The sequence below is a fragment of the Bos taurus genome, chromosome 11, assembly GCF_002263795.3.
Source record: "Bos taurus isolate L1 Dominette 01449 registration number 42190680 breed Hereford chromosome 11, ARS-UCD2.0, whole genome shotgun sequence".
Lineage (NCBI taxonomy): Eukaryota > Metazoa > Chordata > Mammalia > Artiodactyla > Bovidae > Bos > Bos taurus.
Genome location: NC_037338.1, coordinates 2,342,828 through 2,367,494, shown reverse-complemented (window position 1 = coordinate 2,367,494; position 24,667 = coordinate 2,342,828). Strand labels below are relative to the sequence as shown.

General features: G+C 52.5%; 2 protein-coding genes across 2 annotated transcripts in view; one reads left to right on the top strand and one right to left on the bottom strand.

Moving 5' to 3' along the window:
- Positions 1-125: 125 nt before the first annotated feature.
- On the top strand, positions 126-11,789 carry TMEM127 (transmembrane protein 127). Its single transcript, NM_001205763.1, has 4 exons — positions 126-272; positions 696-1,013; positions 9,877-10,041; positions 10,730-11,789. The coding sequence occupies exons 2-4, from the start codon at positions 770-772 to the stop codon at positions 11,035-11,037; spliced, it is 717 nt and encodes a 238-aa protein (NP_001192692.1). The 5' UTR covers positions 126-272; positions 696-769; the 3' UTR covers positions 11,038-11,789.
- Positions 11,790-17,950: 6,161 nt separating this feature from the next.
- The window catches only part of LOC101904375 (uncharacterized), an 11,950-nt gene continuing 5,233 nt past the window's right edge, over positions 17,951-24,667 (bottom strand). Inside the window, exon 5 of the mRNA XM_059891592.1 lies at positions 17,951-18,285. Within this exon, the coding sequence (XP_059747575.1) occupies positions 18,202-18,285 (84 nt within the window). The 3' untranslated portion in view covers positions 17,951-18,201. The remainder of the gene's footprint in view (positions 18,286-24,667) is intronic.

Sequence of the window (24,667 nt, the reverse complement as noted above, 5' to 3'; positions counted from 1 at the left end):
CAACGAAAAGCATCGCGGCACGGCCTGGAACTACCAGTCCCGTGAGGCCTTGCGCAGGGAGCCGGCGGCGCGCCCGGGCTGTGTCGCGCGCCGGGAACGGGGCGGGGAGCCGGAGGAGGCGGGGTCAGAGGTGGAGGAAGCCGGAAGTGGATCGGGCCGGGGTCTGTCCGGGCGTTGCGGGTTTGGGCCCTGAGATCTCTCGGGTCGGGGTAACTGAGGAGCCCGTGACCGGGACGGAACGACGCCATCCCGGCACTGAAGCCTGCTGACTGGTGAGGATCAGGAGTCGTTGAGGGGTGGGTCCTATCTGGGCAGACATCGCACCGCAGAGCGCAGTTCCCAGATCCTGGGTCCCCGATCCTTGCGGCCCAGCTTGGCCCTCCGCCCCTGGGCACCCTCTGGCCAGGACCCCGAGTCCGGCTCTTTCTTCCACCAGTAACGGATACCTCCGCCCCAGCCCCTCTCCCTACTGTATTCTGCCAAGGTCCAGCGGGCCCCCAGCCCTCTCCGGGTCATCGTCTCGCACCTCCGCAGCTCCACTCCGGGGACCTCGTCCCCGCCCCCCGAACCTCTGCAGCTCTTCTGTCTCTGCTCAGCCCTCGGTCCCACCCCCATCCCCTGGGGTCGGCCCTGACCGCCTTCCTCCAGCCTCACCTGCTACGAACCCAGTACGTTGCTCTCCTCCCCCCGGACAGGCAGGCTCTCTGCGCCCCGCGGAGGTCGGCGGCTACCAGCAGCGACCGCTGAGCGACGGCGGGCGGCCCCGGACATGTACGCCCCCGGAGGCGCAGGGCTACCCGGCGGGCGCCGGCGGAGGAGCCCGGGAGGCAGCACTCTGCCCAAGCAGCCGGAGCGTAGTCTGGCCTCGGCCCTGCCGGGTGCCCTGTCCATCACCGCGCTGTGCACCGCGCTCGCCGAGCCTGCCTGGCTGCACATCCACGGTGGCACCTGTTCCCGCCAAGAGCTGGGGGTCTCCGACGTCCTAGGCTACGTGCACCCGGACCTGCTGAAAGGTGAGGGCGCTGCGCGCCAGCCCTCTTCTTTCTGGGCTCCCGGGCATCCTCGGAAGGGTGCGGACTGGAGCTGAGATAGCCTGGGGTAGGCACCTGGTTGAAGGAAACAGCCCATTGCTGCCTGATGTTCTTGCCCACCAGGTGGCTCTGTTTGGGGTCCGGCCCCTCATTAATTCTGATGTTATTCAGCCAAGCACCCACTCCTCAACTCCATGGTAATCTGGACTGCTATTTTCGGCTTCTTTTGGGGGAAGGGCGCTGTATATCAGAGAGAAGATAAGGGTGCTAGGCATCCCAATTACCTGTCTCCTTCTAAGGAGCCCGAGATACAGGAAGATTTTTTTTTTTTTGGTCGGGGCGGGGGGCGGGGTGGTCAGCTTGAGAAAAAGGAACTTTAAAATTTTTAAAGATTTTAAAAGATGTTTGTGAGTTCTGCAGTCTTTGGATTGTTAGAGAAAAAGGGAGTCTACGGTATTTTCAATAACCAGAAGTCAGTTCCATTGCTACCCTCAGTAAAACAATAGGAGTTTGGCTCGTGGAACCCTCACAAGTGTGACGGAATGAGGTAAGTTTGCTTTGTTCATTATGGTGCTTCCCGGCCAGGGAAGCAGAAGAAAGGGGAACCAGACCATCATCTTTACTGGATACAGGGGAGGCCTGTAGCCCATCCTTCCCAGCCCTCCTCTCTGGTAATGAAGGTACAGGCTGTGTGGTGTGGGGGCAGTATTGCACTGCCTGGTTTTTACAGGGAAAATGGTCAGTGGATTGCAAACAGCCCTTATTAACAGCAGAGTTCATTACCCTCAAGGCCTTTTGAACCATTCCTGAAGGTTTTCTCCATGTGCCACTCCTGGCTGTAATTCATTCCAGATGTGTGTTGCCCCATATCTCGGATTCCTGTTCCTGTTAGGTATCTTTAACATTGTCTGTTTAAGGATTCACACTGCCTGGGGTTTGGTGAAAAGGTCAAGTTCTCTTTGAGTGCCTTGGATCATACACCACTTGTGCAGGTCGAGGCTGAAAAGCCCTGTCCTTGTGGCCTAATGTTGTCTTTCTCTGAGAGTTCTCTTGCTGGTTCGCATTTCTCTTGAGTTTTCAAAGCTTTCGGATGATTTTGTAGAGAACAGGATGGGGGCTTCTGGTTTATTTCCAGGTATCACCGTGATGATAGCTTTCAGTGTGTTGGCTCACTAAGACCTATGGGCTTCGCTGGTGGCTCAGATAGTAAAGAATCCACCTGCAATGCAGGAGACCCAGGTTCGATTCCTGGATGGGGAAGATCCCCTGGAGAAGGAAATGGCAGCCCACTCCAGTATTCCTGCCTGGGAAATACCATGGACAGAGAAGCTCACAGGCTACATTTCCTGGGGTCACAGAGAGACACGACTTAGCAACTAACACTTACCCACAGGATGGAGACCACGTGCTATGCAGCTTTCTCTGTGGCAAAAAGCCCATCAAGCTTGAGTCGAGTCAGGGTGACTTTTCTGTTAGCACATTCCCCAGAACTTGCCTTGAGGCACAGCTGCCACTTTGCACCGCTTCATCCAGACCTTGCAGTTGATCCCCTTGGTGGTCAGTATTTCAGGTGCTTGGTGTCGCATCAAAACCGGGAGTGTACGTGCATGCTCAGTCGTGCCCTACTTTTTGTAACCCCACGGACTGTAGCCTGCCAGGCTCCTCAAGAATACTGGAGTGGGTTGCCATTTCCTTCTCTAGGGAATCTTCCTGACCCAGGGATTGAACCCGAATCTCCTGTATCTTCTTCATTGGCAGGTGGATTCTTTACCACTAGCTTCCTGGAAAGCCCCCAAGCTGAAAGGGAATTCATGATGCCTCTCTATTTCAGATCGTTCCTAGGAAGGCTTGTAAAATTCCTGCGATGGAGGGAGGGGCCCATCTGATTCCATGTCTTCATTCCAAAGGTCCAGGAAACTGTGTCTCAGAGAAGTGAAATGATCTCTGCAGGGGCACACAGCTGGGAACGGCAGAGTTGAGTTCACCTCACTTTTGACATCAGTATAAAGTGATGCCATCTCGTTATGTTTGCTTTACTTTAGCTGTCGTAAGGAACGACCTAACGATGGTTTATCTCACTTTGGCCTACATCCTTGTCAAAGGCACATCAAAAATAAATTATTGGTTCTGTTCTCCTCTGTTCACACACGTATCTACCTTTTCTGAGAAATTATCCAAGCTGGATTTTGTCTTTTATAAGGCAGGTCGCCTCCACCTTTACATGGTGCCTGCCCGTCCATGTGTTTAGGGGTCTCAGCCCACGAATGGTTTCAGCCTGGTTTACCTTGGTCTCGGCGGCCATTGCAAGCTGGGAGCGCTTGGTGTCCCGTAACAAAGCTGACAGTGCTGCCTCATGAGCTGTCACAGAAGGTGGTAAAGAATCTGAAGGTCCCTGATTGCTTCTTCTTGGTGCGTGCTTAGTTGTTCAGTCATGTCTGATTCTCTGTGACCCCATGGACTGTAACCCGCCAGACTCCTCTGTCCACGGGATTCTCCAGTCAAGAATACTGGAGTGGGTTGTCATTTCCTTCTGCAGGGGATCTTCCCAACCCAGGGATCGAACCCAGGTCTCCTGCATTGCAGGTGGATTCTTTACCTTCTGGTCCACCAGGGAAGCCTCCTTCTTCTCTGTACCAGTTGGCTTTTGGGTGCCCGCTGGGCCTTCAGTCGTTTGCTACTCTATAGGGCTGTGCCAAGCCTCAGGGTCTAGCAGAAATCCTAGTGTGGAAGCCTCGCTATTCCCCATCTCAGGAGAGGCCAGAGCTGTGGGGTACAGGCCTCGTGCCTGTGGGTGCTTCCAGACAGAGAGCAGACCCTGCCAGGTCTCTGCAGGTGATGGGGAGTGGAGCGGGCCAACAGGCTTTGGCATGATGCCTTCCCGTTTCTTGGCCCCTTGCCTGAGTACCAGGCATCACGCTAAGCACCCTTCATGCCTGGCTGTAGTGTCACGTAAACGACTTCTTTATTTGGTAGGTAACTATCATCACCCCCATCATACACACACAAACACTCTCAGGTCTCGGGCCCAGGCTGGTCTCTTGCTAAGGGGCACCCAGCTGCTCCGAGTGGCATGGACTCCACCCTCACCACTGCGCCTCAGTGCACACTAGACTGTTCCTCCGTCCGAGCTGTCCCGGGCCTCTTACTTCCCCATTCTGGCTGAGTTTTTCTCACAAGCCCAGGCAAAACTATGTTCTTTATTCCTCTTCCCCTCTCATTGCTGGGCTGAGTCAAAGCCCATCATCCTCTCTCATTCCCAGAGCCCTGAAGGCTTTTACAAACGCCACGGCTTGAAAGATCCTGTTGGGAATTCCTCTGCTCCCCGGGGCTGCCCCCTTCTCACACAGCTCTTCAGCCTGGGCCAGGGGGCCAGAGACATGCCCAGACCTCTGGTGGCCCCCAAAAAGGCAGCCCAGATAACCATTCCTTCTGAGCCTCAAGCCCTCTCTGCCCCTCAAGTGTGCCCAGCAAGGGGGCAGCCGGGACCAGAGGCTCAGGAAACATCTCTGGAGAATGAGGGAGTGTAAGATGTGAAGTTGGGGGGATCATGATTGACAGCAAGCCATGGGAAGGTCAAAGGCCTTCTGGGAAGGGCTGGCGTGTCTGAGGGGTGGTGACCAATGCAGCTGGCATTTCCAGATCCTGTAGGGGCATATCCTTGGAGGCAGCTTGGCCAGGACCCTTGGGATCTGTGGGACGACCCAGCTGGGCAGTGGAGGGCCCTCTTGGAGTCTTGTGTCAGAAGTCTTGTCTGGAAGCTAAAAAGTCAAGAGTAGGGTGCAGCTGTATAAAGTGGGTGGATGAATGCTGGAAGGACTGACTCAAGGACTCCAGTGAGGGGGGAATAGGAGAAGGAACAGAAGGGAACTGGCGAGAAGCCACTAGAAGCTTCCTGCCTGCTGCCTCTCTGGGTCAGGAGGGGATGAGAGCCATGGGCAGGTAGACAGGAAGAGCAGGGGCCTTCCAAACAAATCCAGCCCAGTGACTCACCAGTGACCTTGGGCAAAGTCAGGTCTGTGGGATCCTATTACACAGCAGCTGCCTTCTTCCCCGGTGACTGGAGGGGACAGGCAAGCAATGGTTACCGAAGTAAACAGGCCACAGCACAACTGGAGCACAGGGTGCATTCAGTCTGACCAGGGTGTAGTGGATGCGGCGCTGGTGGGATCTAAATTCAGCTCCACCTGCCATTTCTCTTCATAAATAAAACAACATACACACAGCATTTGAGGATGGGCTGCTTTTAGGCAGGCCTCTCAACAAAGCAGACATTCATGGCCCTCCCTGCCACACCGATGTCTGGCAGGGGAGGAGAGAAAGGGACATTGAGATGCCGACCCCAGGAGAGCCTGAGCAGGGTTCCAAGGAGGGCTGGGGTAACGCTGCCTGTCTCTGCTGCGTGCTCTGAGACCCTCTGATGAGAGCACCGCGGGGGCGTGGGGCAGGGCTCTGGGGTATCTGTCAGCATCACTCCAAGGGAAGCTTCCATTGGCTTTCCCCCTTGACCCGGAAGGTTTGCTCAGAACTTTAGAGTGGAGAAAAGCATAAAGCAGTCAGGTGGAAACAAAACCTATTTGAACTGTGGGTGCAAAGCCCCTTCTCTGAACCATGTCATCACCCCCGTGGTGCTGATCCTCTAGCCCCCACTGGCTGATGTGCGTGGACGGGGCAGTTCTTGGTGTTGGGAGGAAAGGCATGCCAAGGAAGACACTGCTGTGGCCACCCAGCACAGAGGGAGTGGGGCTGCTCCTTCCTGGCACTTTGGGGTCTGGCTGCCCTCAAGGGCCCCTGTGCAGATGGGGCAGGTGTCATTGCTTCCATTGACAGGTGAGCGGGCAGATGTCAAGGCCAACTTGCTCGAGGTGATGCATGACCTGTGGTGGGACTGAGACTGGGTGCCCAGTTTATATGCCTTCTGCTTTTTTTTTTTTTTTTAATATTTCTTTGTTTGGCTGCACCAGGTCTTGGTTGCAGCATGCGAGTCTTTTAAGTCGTGGCATGTGGGATCTAGTTCCCTGACCAGGAATTGAACCCAGGCCCTCTGTGGTGGGAGCTCGAAGTCTTAGCCACTGGGCCACGAGGGAAGTCCCCTGCCTTCTGCTTTTAAGAGTCAAGACTCTGGCCTTCCCTGATGGCCAAGTGGAAAAGAATCCACCTGCCAATGCAGGAGACACGGATTCGATCCCTGATCCGGGAAGATCCCACCTGCCATATGCCACAACTACTGAGCCTGTGCTCTAGAGCCCGGGAGCTGCAACTGCTGAAGCCCAAGGCCTTAGGCCCATGCTCTGCAACACAAGATGGCACCGCAGTGAGAAAAGCCCAGGCGCCACGAGAGTAGCCCCTGCTCGCTGCAAGAGGAGAAAAGCCCGCACACGGCAACGAAGACCCAGAGCAACCAAAAATAAATAAATAAAAGTACACAGTATATGTATTTTTTTAATTAAAAAAAAAAAAAAAACCAGGCTCTGATGGTTGCTGAAGCTTAGACCACACCCAACAGGTTTGGCCCAATAATTCCCAGGAGGAGTTCCATTTATTGCTTAACAACCCAAACCTTTTTGGCCTAGAAGAGATTTCATGCTTCCAGCTGTTTCCGTAGTGAGCTCAGCGGCCACTCGTGCTGACGGGGCTCTGCCAGCATCCACGGTCCTTTTTGACTTCTCACTCAAATCCAGCTCTTCAGGATTTGATCGATTAGCTCCATCGGGGAAATGTAAGGCAGCTGACTCTGGTGCTTGGTGATGGTGAGCATCACAGTGCGAGGGAGCCTGACACTGGTTCGCAGCCTAGCTCTGTGCTGTGTGTGACCTGCAGGAAGTCACAACCTCTTGGAGCCTCTGATTCCTCATCTGAACCGGATGACGAATCCCCTGGAGTGGAGTGAGGCTTAACTAAGATAACATTTGCCCCACCTGTGTGCGCAGGCAGGCATCCCTGGAGGGCAACGCAAGAAACTGCCAACAAGGAAGCTGAGAGGCTTCCCTGGAGGTCCAGGGGTTCAGACGCTGCACTTCCACTGGAGGGGGCTTGGATTCAATCCCTGCTTGGGGAACTAAGATCCCGCATGCCATATGGTGTGGCCAAAATAAAATTAAAAAAAAAAAAAAAGATGTTTATCTCTTGGGAGGGGCAGCTGAACATCTGTGAAAGTCTTCCTTGTGACTGAAATAAGGATATTCTGAAACATAAGGCCCCTGGACGCGTGTAAAGGATCCTGTATGTTGTAAAAGGATGCTAATACAGTGGACATCCTGTAGTCACTATGCCACCAAAGAAAGGATCTCTGAAGCCCTGGGTGTTCCATTTTTCAGTTGAAACTAGTTGTTAAATTAAAACCGAGTAGCACAATTAAAGCATCACTCAGAGGGCCTGGCCATGTTGAGTAATGTGGGAGGAATCTGACCTCAGCCTGCTGCAGAGCAGAGTGTGATGTAAACCCTTCCACCCTGCTGCTCAGAAGTTACTCTTGGGGGCACTAGAACAATACTTGCATCCTGCCGGGTCCCTGCCGTGTGCTACGTGGACCCCTGGAACTGTGGCGTAGAGCTTTTAGCAACGTTCACAGTGCAGCCAGGACACGGCCCGTGTCTGGGAGCTTTTGTTTCAGAGAGGCCCTGTGGGCTTCTAGGCTCCTTCAGGCCCGCAGGGCCAGAGTAAGTGAAGGCTGGACCTTGTTGCTGGCAGAGCTTAGGCACAGGCAGGCCTCCTGGCAGCAGGCGATCACCCAGGCTGGATGAGTGGGCTCCAAACAGATGGTCAGCTGACAGGAGAGTGACAGATAGCTCTGAGGGCAGCTTGGCAGGTGACCTGAAGCCAGATCAAGGCATATGAGTCATGTGGGCTCGGCCAACATCTGCCTGGCGAATTTTGTGCCCGAGGCAGAAGTGTGCGCTGTCACAAAGGCCCAGGTCCCCTGGGTATCTGGTCTGGTTTTTCTGTGGGAGGCCAGGCCTCAGGCCAGGTGACCCCATGAGGCTAGTCAACGTCTGGTTATTCCAGTCAGCTTGATTGAGCTCAGGTGCCCTCCCCAGCTTTTGGACTCTTCCTTTGGATCCAGTGTTTCCTGGAGTGTAAGGCTCAAGCCGCCTGTGCCTCTTGTGGCAATTCAGATTCCCAGGCCCTGCTCCAAACCAAGAGCTCACATCCTCTGCAGCTTGGGCACATGCTCTCAGCCAGCACTCTGCTGTTTCTCTGTGCACCTGAGAGGGATAACCACCATCCCACAGCCTCTTGGCCTGAGATCCAAACTCAGGAAAGGAGTGGACAGTGTAAATCTCGTCAGCCCTTTTCAAAATTTTCCAAGTCCATTTTGGTGATCCATGGTCTAAATAAAAGAAGAACTTGCTGGTGGCTGAATAGGGGAAGTTAAGGCCCATTTTCTACTTTTTATCAAAGCTTAAAATGGTTTCTTTTTGGATCAGCCTTTATCCTGTCTGTGTTTCTAGAACTGTGGCAGGTTGCATAGATATCAAAGGGAACTGACAGTGCAGTCTAGATGGAATAAAAAAAAAATATTTTTTTAAAGAAAGCAAGAACGATGTTGAAGTCCCAGAAGAACATGTAGGCTGCTCGCTCTGTCTGGTGTGCAGTTGTCGTCCTGGGGTCTTTCACCAGGACCCTGGGGCCTCCTCACTCTTTGAACGTTGGGTCTCCTGTTTTAGCATCTTCCTTTTTCTTGGTCCCTTCCCTCGTTTTTGCTAGAGCGAGCAGCCCCCAAAGGCTTTGCCCTCATTTTAGAAGGTATTCGGTGCTGTCGGCTTCTGAACCTTTCACGCTTTTGTGGTATAAATCTGCTTCTTAGCTTTTCCCATTTCTGGCTTATACTTCAGCTTATCTCTTGTGTCAAGTCCCTTCTAGTTCTGAGACCCTTTACTTCCCAGTTTTCAGAATTCTGTTTTGCCCTTCCTCTCTTTGTGCAGGTCTAGGTCTTAAAAATTTTTTTTGTTTTAGTAGGATTTGGGGAGGAGCAAAAATAAATAAGGAGGTCCAGTCTACCAGATTTCCTCATGTATTTAGTTCTCGCTTGTAATTCTATGGTTCTCTAAGCTGCTTCAGCTTCTTTTTTATTTATTTACTTATTTTGGCCACACTGTGTGGCATGTGGGATCTTAGTTCCCTAACTAGGGATCAAACCCATGCCCCCTGCAGTGAAAGCACAGAGTCTTAACTGCTAGACAGACAGGGAAGTCCCTTCAGTGTCTTTTTGAGTGAAAAAGAGGACGGAGTGACTGGATAGAGAATGGACTCAAAGGGGACTCTGGCCCTTGTCCCTTTGGCTGTCTCAGCTCAGAAGTCAAGGGGCTTCTCCTGCCAGCTGGAAGCACACTTTAGCAGAATGGGTTAATATGTCACATTAATTCTCAGAGTCTTTAAAGATGATTAGAACAGCGTGACAAGTACAGTTAACCCTTGAACAACAATGGGGTTAGGGATGGTGACCCTCCCAGCAGTTGAAAATCATGTATGACTTATGTAATTTATAGTTGACCTCTGGATCTGTGATTCCACATCTCAGATTTAACCAACTCTGATCGTATAGTACTCTTGAGAAACAATCCACATATGAGTGGACCCTCATATTGTTCAAGGGTCCACTGTCCACTGAAGTCGGGTGCTGCACTTGGACTAGTCCCGAGGGGGAAGGGGGAAGGACTCGAGGCTCATGGGAGCAGTGACCCAGCAGTCCTGTCTGCTAATAGAGGATCCTCCCCCTTCTTTGCAGATTCCCTGGGTCCTCTCCTAGCTCCCCTGGATTGTGGTGTGGGGAGAACTCCTCCCAGGTGGGGACTTCCTGCCCCAGGGTGTTCCTGGGAGCCCTGAGGATTTGGTTCTTCCCCTGCAGACTTCTGCATGAATCCCCAGACAGTCCTGCTCCTGCGGGTCATCGCCGCCTTCTGCTTCCTGGGCATCCTGTGCAGCCTCTCTGCGTTCCTTCTGGATGTCTTCGGGCCCAAGCATCCCGCCCTGAAGATCACCCGTCGCTATGCCTTCGCCCACATCCTCACGGGTAAGCCTGGGCCACTCCCAGTGTGGAACCGACTGCCACGGGGCTGGGGCATCCTGTCTGGAGTCGCAAGTGGGGACCGAGGGCTTTCCACGTGCAGACAGTTCCTGCTGCTCGTTCCAGCTATGGCCTTTCACAGAGGGGCGGCATGGGGCAGCAGGGCAGACCCACTCGGCTGAGCCGGAGGGAGCAAATGTTGTTAGAACTTCTAAGAGCTGTCATCATTCTCCAAGAATGGGATCTGAAGCTTGGCTGGGCTCATGGGGCCCAGAAGGAGCCAGAGAGGAAACACTGTGTCTCCCTGGAACGCACGGTTTCAGATTCCCTCTCCTCACCATTCCTGTAGACCAGGCTGCTCTGCTGGTAAAAGGCTTCTCTTGTCCCTCATGACGGGGCTGCTGTGTTGATTTGACCTGGGTTAGTACTGACTCTGATACCTATTCCTCTTAGGCATCCAATGACCTCCAGCAGGCCTAGCAGCCCAATTCCGAATTCTTAAGACAGAGAGAATCTGACCGGCCTCGGCAGGGTCAGGCCTCTGTCCCCAACCCTGGCCATACGAGCTCCCCGGCACTGGGTGTGGGGGCAGGCAGCTTCTCTGAGAATGGGGTTTGGGTGGGAAGGCTGCAGCTGGTTCAAGCACCCAGGCTGCGGGGTGCCTGCCAACCCCCTTTTCCCTCTGTCCCCCCAGTCCTGCAGTGTGCCACAGTCATCGGCTTCTCTTACTGGGCTTCCGAACTCATCCTGGCCCAGCAGCAGCAGCATAAGAAGTACCACGGGTCCCAGGTTTACGTCACCTTTGCCGTTAGCTTCTACCTGGTGGCTGGCGCTGGCGGGGCCTCCATCCTGGCCACAGCGGCCAACCTCCTGCGCCACTACCCCACGGAGGAGGAGGAGCAAGCGCTGGAGCTGCTCTCGGAGATGGAGGAGAACGAGCCCTACCCGGCAGAGTACGAGGTCATCAACCAGTTCCAGCCGCCCCCGGCCTATACACCGTAGTGCCCACCGTGGGCTTTGGTCCTGGGCCGCCCTCCCCACTCTACAGCGCCGCCCCCACCCAGAGGTGCTCCTTTCCCCAGCAGGTCTCACTGGTAGGATCCTGACCACCGCCACCAACCTTCCCCGGGAGAGGCTCTACCTTTGGGGCTGTTCCTGGATCCCCACTCTCGAAACCTGGGGTTCACTGATTTTAGATAACACACTCTTTTCCCTCTTGAACCTGCCTCTCCCTCCACGGTCACTAGTCATTACCAACCAGGGACGGTCATACACGTTTCCCCCTTTGTGGGCCTGATCTCTGAGGCTGAGATTTTTCCCTGGGGTTCTGTTAGCAGTGGACAGTCCCTGATGGAAGAAGCATCCCTGGAGCTCAAGAGAAAGGGGACCATGCCCCGCAGGCTCGCCTTGTAGCTGTCCCCACGTGTCCCCTAGCGGTAACTCTGGACCAAGCCCCTCTCCCGCCCCTTCTGGGAAAACCCAGCACAGGGCCGCCCACTCTGTGGATTTCTCTGCACTTTAGTCTTTGGACTGCCCGTCACATGGGTCCTGTTTTTGCGGGAAGAAGGGATGGCCTCCAGGAAGCAGAGCACATGCCCGCCCCGCCCATCCCTGCTGGTGGCCCGAGACCCGGTGGGGACAGTGGGTCTCCTGAGGCCTGGAAAGGACCAGTGTGAAGAGGGCCGCATCTCCCCAGCCCCATCACCTCTTAAAATGTGAGTGGTTTTAAAAGGGAAAAACAGCCAAGCAACACCACCAATACTCTCTTTTTAAACTAGTGACGAGAACGTCGTCTGTTGATCCCATTCCTTCTGGCCCTGCAGCGTTTGGGGCCACTGTCCCTTCCAGTCCCTGGCCATTGCTCCCCGAATCTCTCCCGACAGAATGCAGCCCTCCTCCGTCCCCCTCTCCCTCCCTCCCAGTGACCGTGGCCCCTGGGGGCCTTCCTGTGGGACCCAGAGCTGCATCATTGCCCGGCGGTGGGCTGAGGACTGTGGCCTGGCTGGCTGGCCAGCGTGGTGCTCCTCAGGACTGCAGCGCTGAGACATAACCTGGCCTCCAAGTAGAAACAGGGGCTGCAGCAGGGCAGGAAGCCCACCGCCCTCCACATAGGAACCACAACCAGGGGACCCCAGCTGCGTGAGGCGTCAGAGCCGCCTGGTCAAGATGAGCAGACCTGCCTGTGTCCTTCAAGCTCGGCGGGTCCCCTGGACTGTGACTTGGGGCGGTGGCTTGCTGCACACCCCCTCCCCTTCTTGAATGTACTCTGGTCTCACAGTGCGCTACCAGCTCTTTCTTGCCCGGCCGTCACCGGCTGTCTTGTTTGCCACACATGGCCCTGGATCAGCTGAGTTTTCTGCCCTGAGACCTGGGGCATCAAGTGGGAGAAATCTGAGCGCTTCGGTGCGGATCCAGATGGCCACGCTTCTTGGGAATCAGTGTCCAGGGTTGAGCAGAAAAGCAGACAGATCTTCGTGTCCTTCACAGGCCATAGACAGAGTAAGACTGGAGAACAGACACCATCGTTGACCTGTGGCTCGAAGGGACTGCCATGTCCCCTGTCCTTCCATGGCCAGACTGCCCACAAGTGTCTAGACAGATGTCCGTGTGGGCAGTGAAAGCCATGCCTGTGCCTGAGTGAGCGGCCTCCTGGGGCTCAGTGTGATGCCAGAGCGTCCCATGGCGACTCAAACTCTTCCGGACTTTTCTCTCAGGCAAGAATGCGTGATACCTGAGCACAGTTATGGAGCTCAAATCAGTCTCATCTTGCTGTAACGTGCGAGTTTGTCTTTGGAGGATTTCCAGGACGTGGACAGCTCTCTCTGACCCTGGGGGTCTGAGCTGGCAGACAGGAGACCGGGCACTGAACACGCATGCCAAAGTGACCGGTCATCTCACGAGGACCCACACCCAGGACCCTGTGAGCCGTTCCACGTGGTTCAGAATCCAGTTTTTATTCACTCCCCAAGCCTCTAGCCTTTCTTTCTCTTTCCCTTGCCCTCCTGACACTGATAGTTGTCATATAAACTCCCCTGGTTGTGTTTTTTTTTTTTTCCTAGGAAAAAAAATTAAAAAGCAAAACAAAACAAAAAACCAGAAACCACAAATAAGAATGCAGTTGCCAGTGGCTCCCTGTCATTTTTCTGTCCCAGTTTCCCCAATTTGGTTTGTTCCCTGCCTGTGGGAGAAGCAGGAGAAATTGAAGAAGGGAGTTCCCCGGCGGTCCTATGACTGGGACTCCACACTTCCACTGCAGGTGCACAAGTTCAGTCCCTAGTCAGGAAACTAAGATCCTCTGTGGCATGGCCACACACACACACAAAACAAATTGAGGAAGTGTGCCATAATTTTTAAAAAGTTAGAAGGAACTTGACCCTGCTTGTTCCATGCGAGGCATCCGCACCTAAACAGTCCTCTAATCCTGACAACTTCCACCCCGAGGTTCCAAGGCTGGGAACCAAGGATGCCTCCCCCCAGGTCTTGACTTCAGACCCTGAGCTCTTCCCTCTATATCCCGTGAGCTGCAGAAGAGCATGGCTTCAGAAGTCCAGCCCTTGTGTGCACAGACTTCAGGGCCAGGACTCGCAGAAGAAGATGCACGTTCTTTAGAAGCCATGGGGAATGATCCCTGATGGTTCCCCACATTCCCTTTATCCATTCACAGTGTCAGCTGGCACCCGGGCCCCAGTGTGCATCACAGCGACAGAGCTCAGGGCTCCCTGGAAGGAGCAGCCCACTTGGCCTTTTCATTATTATTATTATTATTACTGGGGAGAGTACACATGTCTCTCAGGAGCTGGGAATGTGTTCTTTTCTTCTCTCATTTCATTTCAGACACTTAATGAAAGGTGCTTTGCATAAAAAGCACCATTTAGTCTCCATGAGTGAAATGTGACGACATTCACAGGCCGTTCGCCAAAGATTTTACATTCTTAGTCTAGGAGATGGACTTGTCCGTGGAAAGACAGAAGTAAGTGACTAATGGACAGCTGGGGAAATGCCGGGCCCAGAGGGGAGGCTGCATGAGGCAGCTTTGTGTGAGGGGCTGTTGGAAGTGGGGTGGCGGGGACTGCTGCTGAGGGAAAGCACCGAGGAACAGCTGGTGGCCCGGATGTGGTGAGAGAAGAGGCCAGAAAGGCATGGGGGCCCGTTGCAGGGGCCAGAAGCAGTGGGAAGCCCTGGAAGGATTTTGTGAAGAGAAAGAGGGTTGATCTGAATGACTGGTGACTTAAGGAGGGTCAGCCTGGCAAGTGGGAGAATCTGAGAGCATGTGGAGGCCGGGACCCTGAAAGGCAGGGCCTCCGGGGTTGGGAACACAGGAGCCCCAGTTCCTGCTGACCCATCACAGCTAGAAGGCTGTGTGTGTGTGAGGTGAAGGGCAGCAGGGAGAGGACCTTGGGAGCAAGAGGAAGAGGCTGTTGCATCTTGTGGGAGAGCAGTTTACTTAACTAGAGAATCTTTTCAGCTGACATCTTGCCCACAGGTGTCTCAGCCACTAAATGGGTCACAAGCTTCTGTTCCCACCAAGGCCCTCCGACCCAGCTGTCAGGAAGGCAGAAACCTGGCAGGGGGCACTGGATGCCCCTTGAGACTGTAGGCTCAGCCTTGAGACAGGAGAGCTTCATAGAGACAGAGATACTTAACATGGTCCTTGAAGAATGGGTAGGCTTTCCTGAGACAACGAGGTAGTCAGTGGAGAGGGACAGGGCTTTTAGGGAACAGCGAGCTGGTGTTCTGAGATACCCATGGAGGGGGTTGGTTAGTGGCTGGACCCAGCCTGTGTGGGTCTGGAATGTTAACCTTATTATCAGAACATGGTTGTGAGATACCGAACCCTTAACACAGAGCCATCGTGATTAAATGGAATTTGTTGGTTCCATAACTGAAAGGTTAGGTGGCTGGTGACTGTGTGTATGTTAGTCGCTCAGTCGTGTCCGACTCTGCAACCCCGTAGACTGTAGTCTGCCAGGGATCCTCCAGACAAGAATACTGGAGTGGGTTGCCATTTCCTTCTCCAGGGGATCTTCCCGACCCAGGGATTGAACCTGGGTCTCCTGCACTGCAGGCAGGTTCTTTACCATCTGAGCCAGCAGGACTGGTGGCAAGGGGCCTCAGACAATGACGTGGAGGCGTGGTTGCTCTCCATGCATCTGCTCCGTTCGTGGGCTCAGGCAGTCTCCCTCCAACGACAGTGAAGACGGCAGCCGCAGGTGCACACTAACCTCTTTTTGAAAGACCAGATGAGTCTCTCTTGCCCAGCCGAGATCATGGCCCTTCCCCTCCACTGTGGCTGAGGGTTTGGAGCTCTAGCCTATGGTCCAGATGGGGATGGTGACATTTGGGATCTTGGGTTCAGCAATGGCACTACAGTGTTGGTTGGGATGTATGAGGCCTACACCAGTGAAGAGACCCTTTGCCGGCACTGGCCTACACAATGGAGATGAAATGCCTGGAATCGCCCCCGCCCCCTGGCCCCCAGCCCTCCTGACTGGGACACTGCGACACGTGAAAACCGGCCAGCTCTGCTCTCTTGCAGAAGTTCTGTGTGTCCCATCTTCGAACAGGGCTGAGCCTTGAAATCAGGCTGGCCCACACTCAAACAGGCCAACGGCCTGGATCACCCTGGTTCGTTCTCAGGAATTGTTATTTTTCCTTCTCTCTGATGCTCTGCCCTTTTCTTTCACCTTCATTCCTGGGTCCACCTGGCTTCTGACTTTCCCAACTTTGTTCTTGTCTACTTTGAGCTCAGTGCTCTGCTTGAGTAGTGCCTGGCACCCCTGAAGACACACACAGCCTGCGTGCATCCAGCTGTTTGGGGAAACCACCTACCTCACCCCCGTCCCACTGCTAGTCAGCCCAGTGGGGTGGGGAGGGAGCAGGCTCCAGGGCACAGTCAGGGGCTGACACCAGAGCTCCTGAAATGCCATTCTGAAGGAATGATGCCTTCTTTGACACATGTTCAACAGCTAATACCCATGTCTGTAAGGTGGGTTTCCATCCCCTAATGTGGGACCTACGTATTTCAGAAAGATGATGAGAATTGGAGAGAGTCAAGGTAAGCATTCTACATGGATGAAAGACTAGGAGAAAAATAAACATCTCTAGAGAAAAGGATGCAATAACAATCTGAAATGTGTGAGGAGATAGTTACCAATGAGATGTGTGACCTTTGGGACTTCCTCGGCAGTCCAGTGGTTAAGTCTTTGCCTTCTACTGCAGGGGGCGCAGGTTCCATCCCTGGTCAGGGAACTAAGACTCACATGCCACATCTTGTAGCCAATTAAAAAAAAAAAAAAGATGTGGGACCTTAAAAGGGTTTCCCTGGTGGCTCAGACAGTTTTTAAGAATCTGTTTGCAGTGCCAGAGACCTGGGGTTTGATCCCTAGGTCAGGAAGATCCCCTGGAGGAGGGAAAGGCAACCTACGCCAGTATTCTTGCCTGGAGAAGTCCATGGACAGAGCCTGATGGGCTACAGTCCATGGGGTCGCACAGAGTCAGCACTGCCCTCTGGGACTCAGTTTCCTTATCTGTAAATGAGGAGCAGAACTGAATAACTTTAATGTTCTTGTCATCCTAATCTCCAGCTTCCTCAGAAGGAGGTGCCACCTTCTATATCCACTCTGGGGGAAGCAAGACAGAATGACTTTGAATGTACTTTTAAAAAAAGTATGTACATTTAAAAAAATGTACATTAAAAAAAAAACCGTTTTGAAAAAAAATGTGTACTTGCTGAAAAGTTGCAAGGATGGGACGAGGAATTCGCATATACCTTTCAGCTAGATGTACCAAATGGCAACATTCTTGTCACATTTAATTTTTATTAAGATAAAATTCACACACCTGACCTCCCAGGTAGCCCAGTGATAAAGAATCCACCTGCCAGTGCAGGAGATGCAAGAGACATGGGTTCAGTCCCTGGGTCGGAGAGATCCCCTGGAGAAGGGGATGGCAACCCACTCCAGTATTCTTGCCTGGAGAATCCCATGGACAGAGGAGCCTGGTGGGCTACAGTCTGTGGAGTCGCAAAGAGTCAGACACGACTGAAGTGACTTAAATGGCAACATAATTCACGTACCGTGAAATGCACCCTTGTGACGTATAATTCAGTACTTTTTAATATATTCACAAGGTTATGCAATCATCACCACTAATTCCAGAACATTTTTATCACACCCCCCCCCAAAGAAACCTGTGGCTATCAGCAGTCACTTCCCATTCCTGTCCCTGCCCCAGCCCTTTACAACCACTAATCTATTTTCTGTCTCAATGGATTTGTCTGTTCTGGACATTTAGTGTAAATGGACTGTGTGTCCTTTTGTATCTGGTCGGGAAGATCCCCTGGAGAAGGAAACGGCAACCCACTTCAGTATGCTTGTCTGGAAAATCCCATGGATGGAGGGACCTGGCCGGCTACACTCCATGGGGTTGCAAAGAGTTGGACACGACTGAGCAACCTCACTCACTGTCTCTATCACTTAGCATAATGCTTTCAAGGGTCATCCGTGTTGTAACATATGTCAATCCTTCACTGATTTGTGTGGGGACTATTCCACCAAAGTTACATACCGCACTTTGTTTATCCATCAATCAGGCAAGTGACACACGTTTCTGTTTTTTGGCTACTGTAAATAATGCTGCCATGAACATTTCTGTCCAAGCCTTGTTGTGAACATGTTCTCAGTCCTCTTGCATACATGCCTAAGAGAGGAACTGCTGGGTCATGGTGACTCTCATGCTTAAGACTTTGAGGAACTGCCAGGCTGTTTTCTAAAGTAGCCACACCATTTCATGTTCCTATCAGCAACATACGAGGTTTCTAATGTCTCCACATTCTCACCAATACTTGTTTTTCCTTCTTCATGTTGAAACATCTTTTCTGATATTACCAAAGTTGAAGAATGACTCAAAATTCAAATTGGTCATGCAAGAAAGGAATTTACTGGCTGAGGACCAGGAAAGTCAAGTAATGCAGTGAATTTGGGGCTCCACGGGTGCTCCCTGGACCACCTCTATCTCTCTCGGCCCCACTCATTTCCCAGCCAGGCTCTTCCCTGATGGTGATACAGGGACCGGCTAGCTTCAGACTTTCCTCCGAGCACCAGGTCCAGCTGAAGACACAGCAAACTTTTCTTTCTTGCCGTTTCCAAATACCTCAGGGTTCATGCTTCAGGACCCAGGGTTCACACTCCTGGCCAGGAGGATTGGATGACCTGACTGGCTTGGTCGAGGGTCACTCGTCAAGCCCTGCTCCTGGGAATAGGATCATATGGATGAAAGGAAGGAGGGGTAGGGAGGGATGGTTCCATGAAAAGGAAACCAAAGTATTTCACTAAGAGAAGGTGGGATGGAGGCTGAGCAGCTGAGACACGGTGGTTCCCAGAAATGGAGAGGATGCTGAACTGGTGAATCTACATGCTGAACTTTCCCTCCCCTGCAGGGTCAGGCTCCGTTCCCCAGCACCCCTGAGGGACCCTTGTCCAAAATCCCCTTGAGCACCCTCATGACATGGCCTTGTCATTGTTTGTTTCCATGTCTGCCTCAAGCTTTTCACTTTATTCATCTTTGTTTCCCCAGCTGATCTCCAGTGTCTTCTCTGAGATCTTCTCAGGTGAGAAGGGAAGGGAAACCCAAGTGATGGAAGGTCATTCTAGAGTTCCAACAAAAAAGTGCAGTGGGAATTCAGAGAAGGGCAAGATGATGGGGTCAGGAAAGCTATACTAAGGTGTCTCTGTGGGTCTAAGAAATAAAGGAGTGGCCAACAGAGGCCAAAATATCTCCTTTATTACTGGCAGAGAGGCTGAGTTGGAGGATATGGTTTTAGGTTTGTTCGCTAAGTGGGCTGTTACTACAGATCCCATAATGAGGCTGACTAACCCACTCAGAAAGTTATGACCAACCTAGATAGCATATTCAAAAGCAGAGACATTACTTTGCCAACAAAGGTTCATCTAGTCAAGGCTATGGTTTTTCCTGTGGTCATGTATGGATGTGAGAGTTGGACTCTGAAGAAGGCTGAGCGCCGAAGAATTGATGCTTTTGAACTGTGGTGTTGGAGAAGACTCTTGAGAGTCCCTTGGACTGCAAGGAGATCCAACCAGTCCATTCTGAAGGAGATCAGCCCTGGGATTTCTTTGGAAGGAATGATGCTAAAGCTGAAACTCCAGTACTTTGGCCACTTCATGCAAAGAGTTGACTCACTGGAAAAGATTCTGATGCTGGGAGGGATTGAGGGCAGGAGGAGAAGGGGACGACAGAGGATGAGATGGCTGGATGGCATCACTGAGTCGATGGACGTGAGTCTCAGTGAACTCCGGGAGTTGGTGATGGACAGGGAGGCCTGGCGTGCTGCGATTCATGGGGTCGCAAAGAGTCGGACATGACTGAGCGACTGATCTGATCTGATCTGATCTGAACCCACTCAGTCACGGCGACAGGAGACCGAGAGAAAGCCTGCCTGGCCCTTGAGCTCTAGAGGGTAGAGCTACATCAGCAAGAGCAACGGGGTGCTGTACCATGCAGGCAGCTCACTGCCAAGACCAAGGAGGGGTGGAGCTGCCCGATGCATGGCCAGTGCCCCTCTTTACCCCACACCTCCACCAGAACGGGCAGCTTTACAGACTTTGAAAACTTGTCATTAGTTTTTTGGCTGTGCTGTGCAGCCTGTGGGATCTTAGTTCTCTGCTGCTAAGCTGCTAAGTCACTTCAGTTGTGTCCGACCCTGTGTGACCCCATAGACAGCAGCCCACCAGGCTCCCCTGTCCCTGGGATTCTCCAGGCAAGAACACTGGAGTGGGTTGCCATGTCCTTCTCCAATGCATGAAAGTGAAAAGTCAAAGTGAAGTCATTCAGTTGTGCCCGACTCTTAGCGACCTCATGGACTGCAGCCTACCAGGCTCCTCCATTCTTGGGATTTCCCAGGCAAGAGTACTGGAGTGGGTGCCATTGCCTTCTCTGGTTAGTTCCCTGACTAGGGATCAAACTTACCCCCCTGCATTGTAAGGTCGGAGTCTTAACCACTGGACTGCCAGGGAAGTCCTCAGAATTGAAAGTAAAAAAGGGGTAGAGACAGGACAGGAGTATGACCCCTCGTGGAGTTCCTTGCACATGGAAGGAAACAGGTAAGGTTTCCTAAGGTGGAAATGGCCTTACGGAAGGTGGTATTTAAGATGGTCTACTGGGTTCCAAGCAGGAGGCACTGAAGAGGCTTCAGGCCAACACTCTTAGCTGCAGTTTCTTTCTTTCACATGTATTTCTTTGGTTGCACCAGGCCCTCGCTGCAGCACGCAGGATCTTTAACTGTGGCATGCAGACTCGCAGTTGCAGCATGTGGGCTCTAGTTCCCGACCAGGGAGCAAACCCTGGGCCCCCTGCACTGGGAGGGGGCAATCTTAGCCACTGGACCACCAGGGAAGTTAAGATGCAGTTTCTAGTCACCGCTCTGTCTCATGGTCCTAAATGACTGCTCTCCTGCTTGCCTTCCAGCTGGGCTCCTCGGGTCTTGACTTGCCTGCACAGTTGTGCATCTCTGGTCCTGTCCCAGCCTACAATGCAATGAGCAGTCCGTTCCCAGGTGCAGCGGCCCCTGTAGTTGGGTTTCTTCCCGCTGTGACCTGGGCCAGGCTGAAGATGCGGGCAACCTGAGCTGAGCCAGAAATGCACTGGTTGCTAGGAGGGAAGGCCTAGCAGTAGGAGTCATGTGCCACTTCACGCCCTGGGCTCCAGGCCCTCCACTGTCCAGCTGGGAAAAGGGGAACAATTCTTGCCTCCACGAGGCAGGGAGCGCTTGCTCCAAAGGCAGGCTTCCTGGAGGTTGCCTGAACATGGTACTCATCAGGGATTTTGATGTGCTTCTGGGACGAGTTGATCCGAGATATCTTTGGTCTTGCAGTACATGTGCAGCCCGTCTTGATGACACAAAGAGATGCTTTCATGCACTGCTTCTAGGTTATGAATTAGGGGGAAATTGCCTGCTCTGAAAAGATTTCACATACTGATGAATAAGTGGGTGAATACTGCAAACTCTTCCCATTCTAAACAATAGATGAATAGAGCTTTGGGTTGTGTATCATTTTGAAGGGAAAGAAGGTAATTACTGCTATCTTTTGGCCTGACAGTTGGAGCCCAGGGGTTGCATCAGATTCAAGCAGATTAATTTCCAAGTTCTTGGGGGAAAGGGACTAAAGCCATAGGCATCAAAGCTAACCCTCAGAACTTCCCTGGTGGTCCAGTGGCTAAGACTCCAAGTTCCCAATGCAGGGGGCCTGGGCTCCATGCCTAGTCATGGAACTAGATCCTATATGATACAGTTAAGAGATCCTGCATGCTGCCATGAAGACCCATGATCCTGCATGCTGCAACTGAGACCCGGCACAGCCAAAAAAAAAAAAGCTAACTCTAGATATGCAAATGATACCACTCTAATGGCAGAAAGCGAAGAGGAGCTAAGAGCCTCTTGATGAGGGTGAAAGAGGACAGTGAAAAATCTGGCTTAAAACTCAACATTCAAAAAACTAAGATCGTGGCATCTGGTCCCATCACCGCATGGCAAACAGATGAGGGAAAAGTGACAGATTTTATTTTCTTGGGCTCCAAAATCACTGCAGAGGTTGACTGCAGCCATGAAATTAAAAGATGCTTGCTCCCTGGAAGAAAAGCTATGACAAACCTGGACAGCATAGTAAAAAGCAGAGACATCACTTTGGGACAAAGGTCCTTCTAGTCAAAGTTATGGTTTTTCCAGTAGTCATGTAAAGATATGAGAGTTGGACCATAAAGAAGGCTGCGTGCCGAAGAAGTGATGCTTTCCAATTGTGGTGCTGGAGAAGACTCTTGAGAGTCCCTTGGACAGCAAGGAGATCAAACCAGTCCATCCTAAAGGAAATAAACCCTGAATATTCATTGGAAGAACTGATGATGAAGCTGAAGCTCCAATCCTTTGACCACCTGATGCGAAGAGCTGACTCATTTGAAAAGACCCCGATGCTGGGAAAGATTGAAGGCAGGAGGAGAAGGGGACGACAAAGGATGAGATGGTTGGATGGCATCACCGACTCAATGGTCATGGGTTTGGGTAAACTCCAGGAGTTGGTGATGGACAGGGAGGCCTGGTGTGTTGCAGTTCATGGGGTCGCAAAGAGTCAGACACGACTTAGTGACTGAACAACAACAACCCTAATTCACTTAGAGTGGGTCCATTTAACCTCCAGGAATGCCTATCCTCAGGTGTAATGCTGTAACTAAATTCTACACACACCATCACTAAGCCAATAAATAGGTGCTTTCTGTCTCTCTGCCACATCCTGAAATTAGGATGATGCCCAGTTTAGGACCTGAAACCTGCAGGCCCTAAGGAAGCACAGAACAGGGGGTAAGGGCGTGTGCTAAGGGACAGCACGGAGGGACCGCTGGATGGGCGTTTCAGCGCCCCAACCAGGCAGAGAGAGGGCCCACGACCTAACTCCCCATACCAGCTCTCAGGACGTCCGTGTGTGGTGCGTGCTCAGTTGTCTGACTCTTTTGTGACCCCACAGACTGTAGCCCACCAGGCTCCTCTGCCCACGGGATTTCCCAGCAAGAATACTGGAGTGGGTTGCCATCACCTTCTCCAGGGGATCTTCCTGACCTAGGGATTGAGCCCACATCTCCTGTGTCTCCTGCATTGGCAGGCGGATTCCTTTACCACTTAGCCACCTAGGAAGCCCGCTCTCTGGAGAGGAGTACTCTATTGAGCTCCATGACATAGCCTGATTCAGGCAGGGTTCCCTGGGCAGCAGGCTTCGAGACAGAGACTAGCATGTGGATTGGAGTTTCATACACAGCTTTTGTCAGGTGGAGAAGGTGGGAGTTCTGAAGCTGGGATCACCTTTTTTTTCTCTTTTTGGCCACACCCACAGCTTGTAGGATCATAGTTCCTTGACCCAGGGATCAAACCTGTGACCCCTGCAATAGAAGTGCAGATTCTTAACCACTGGACCTCCAGGGAAGTCCTGGGATGGCTTTTTGAGTTGTCCTGAGTTGGGGTGAGGGGCCCAGGCCTTTAGATTCCAGCTTCAGCCAGTCATTTGATGCATGCTATCCCCAGGGTGGAGGTTGTGACTTTGGGTGAAGTTCTCCTTTCACTTGAGGGGAATTCCTGGAGAGGGCTGATAACTGGGGCCTAGAAGCCAGCCCCTTCTCAGCAGCAAGCGGCAGAAGACCTTCCCCCGTGAAGGGCAACCCGGGTCGCGTGTCCTCGTGTCTGCTGCTCCTCATGCCTCTCAGGCCCATTTTGTGTAAGTTCTGGGAGCAGAAACGGATGGTTAATGGGACGAACCACAGCCCCCACCCCTGCAGCTGAGCTTGAGGCCCCAACTAATACTCATCGTCTCCCTCCCCTACTCCCCATTTTCTGTTCTCACTGGCAGGAAGCACCTCTGCTGAGCTCCTGGTCACCATGCCCGTTCTAGGCCACGGCTGCTGCACTTGCCTATTTAGCATTGCTGTCAGGATGGTGACTGCTGCTTCTTGCCTGCTGGTCCTTTGGCTCAAAGTGCCTGGTGCCAACTGTGAATGAGTTCCATGGGACTTTTGCTGTATCTCCTGATGGAAATACTTCCTCTTTGGGAAACAGGACCTCAAAATCCTCAAAGTTCAGAGTTCTGGTGACATAAATACACAAATGGAATAATGGGACTAATGGGAAATGGAGCCACTCCTGCTTCGACCCCTTGGTTCCTGAACCTCTCTATCCTTCCTGTTGGGACACAGCGCCATGCTGACTGACTGATAGAGTGCAAACTATGTCCTGGAAGGTGCTGCTCCATCCTTAGTTTGCAGCATCTCTGCGCTGGCACCCAGCTGTGCCCTCACAGGCTACTCCTCCTCTCTGTTCAGGCTGGTGTCTTTTGGGTGGTATAGAATGTGGTAGGGCCAGTGGATTCCACGGTCATGTGTCACTGTCACATACCTCCTTGGCTGTGCAGTGGGTCCTTTGGTCTTGATTTGACGATATGTGGGACCCTGTGACAATGTGTCAGACACTCCGTAAACACTCAAGATAGCAGTGCTGGCTGACACCTGGCAGGCAAAAAAGGCCAACCATACCCAGAACACAGCAACTCCAATCAAAATCAATTGCTGCCCGTTCCCAGGATGGAAGTTATCTATTGTAGTCAACTTGGCATCAAGCAGCTGACTGTGTTCTATGAGGAATACTGATTCTAGGGGCTCGGCATTGATTTCGTTGCTGGTAGACTGGACGTTCAGCAATGGCAGGAACTTTATCAGCCTTTGTGAATGGGAGCCCATGTTCTTGGGTCCACATGTTGCTCCCATCCCTGCCACTGTGGCTACTCCATTCATTGCCAGTACGAGGTGGTCACAGCATCTGGCTGATATCGACTGGTGAGTCATTCTTTCTATTTGGCTATTTACTGCCTCTTGCACAGTAGGTGCCCTCTGCTGGGCATCTGCTCATTTCTTGCCCAAACACATAATCCAACCGCATGCCTGTATCCAACACCTCCTTGTCCTTGGTCTTCTCTCTCCTCCCGGGCTCCTGTGCAACCAGCCAAGCCATGCTAGTACCATCAGTTCAGTTCAGTTCAGTTCAGTCGCTCGGTCCTGTCTGACTCTTTGCGACCCCATGGACTAC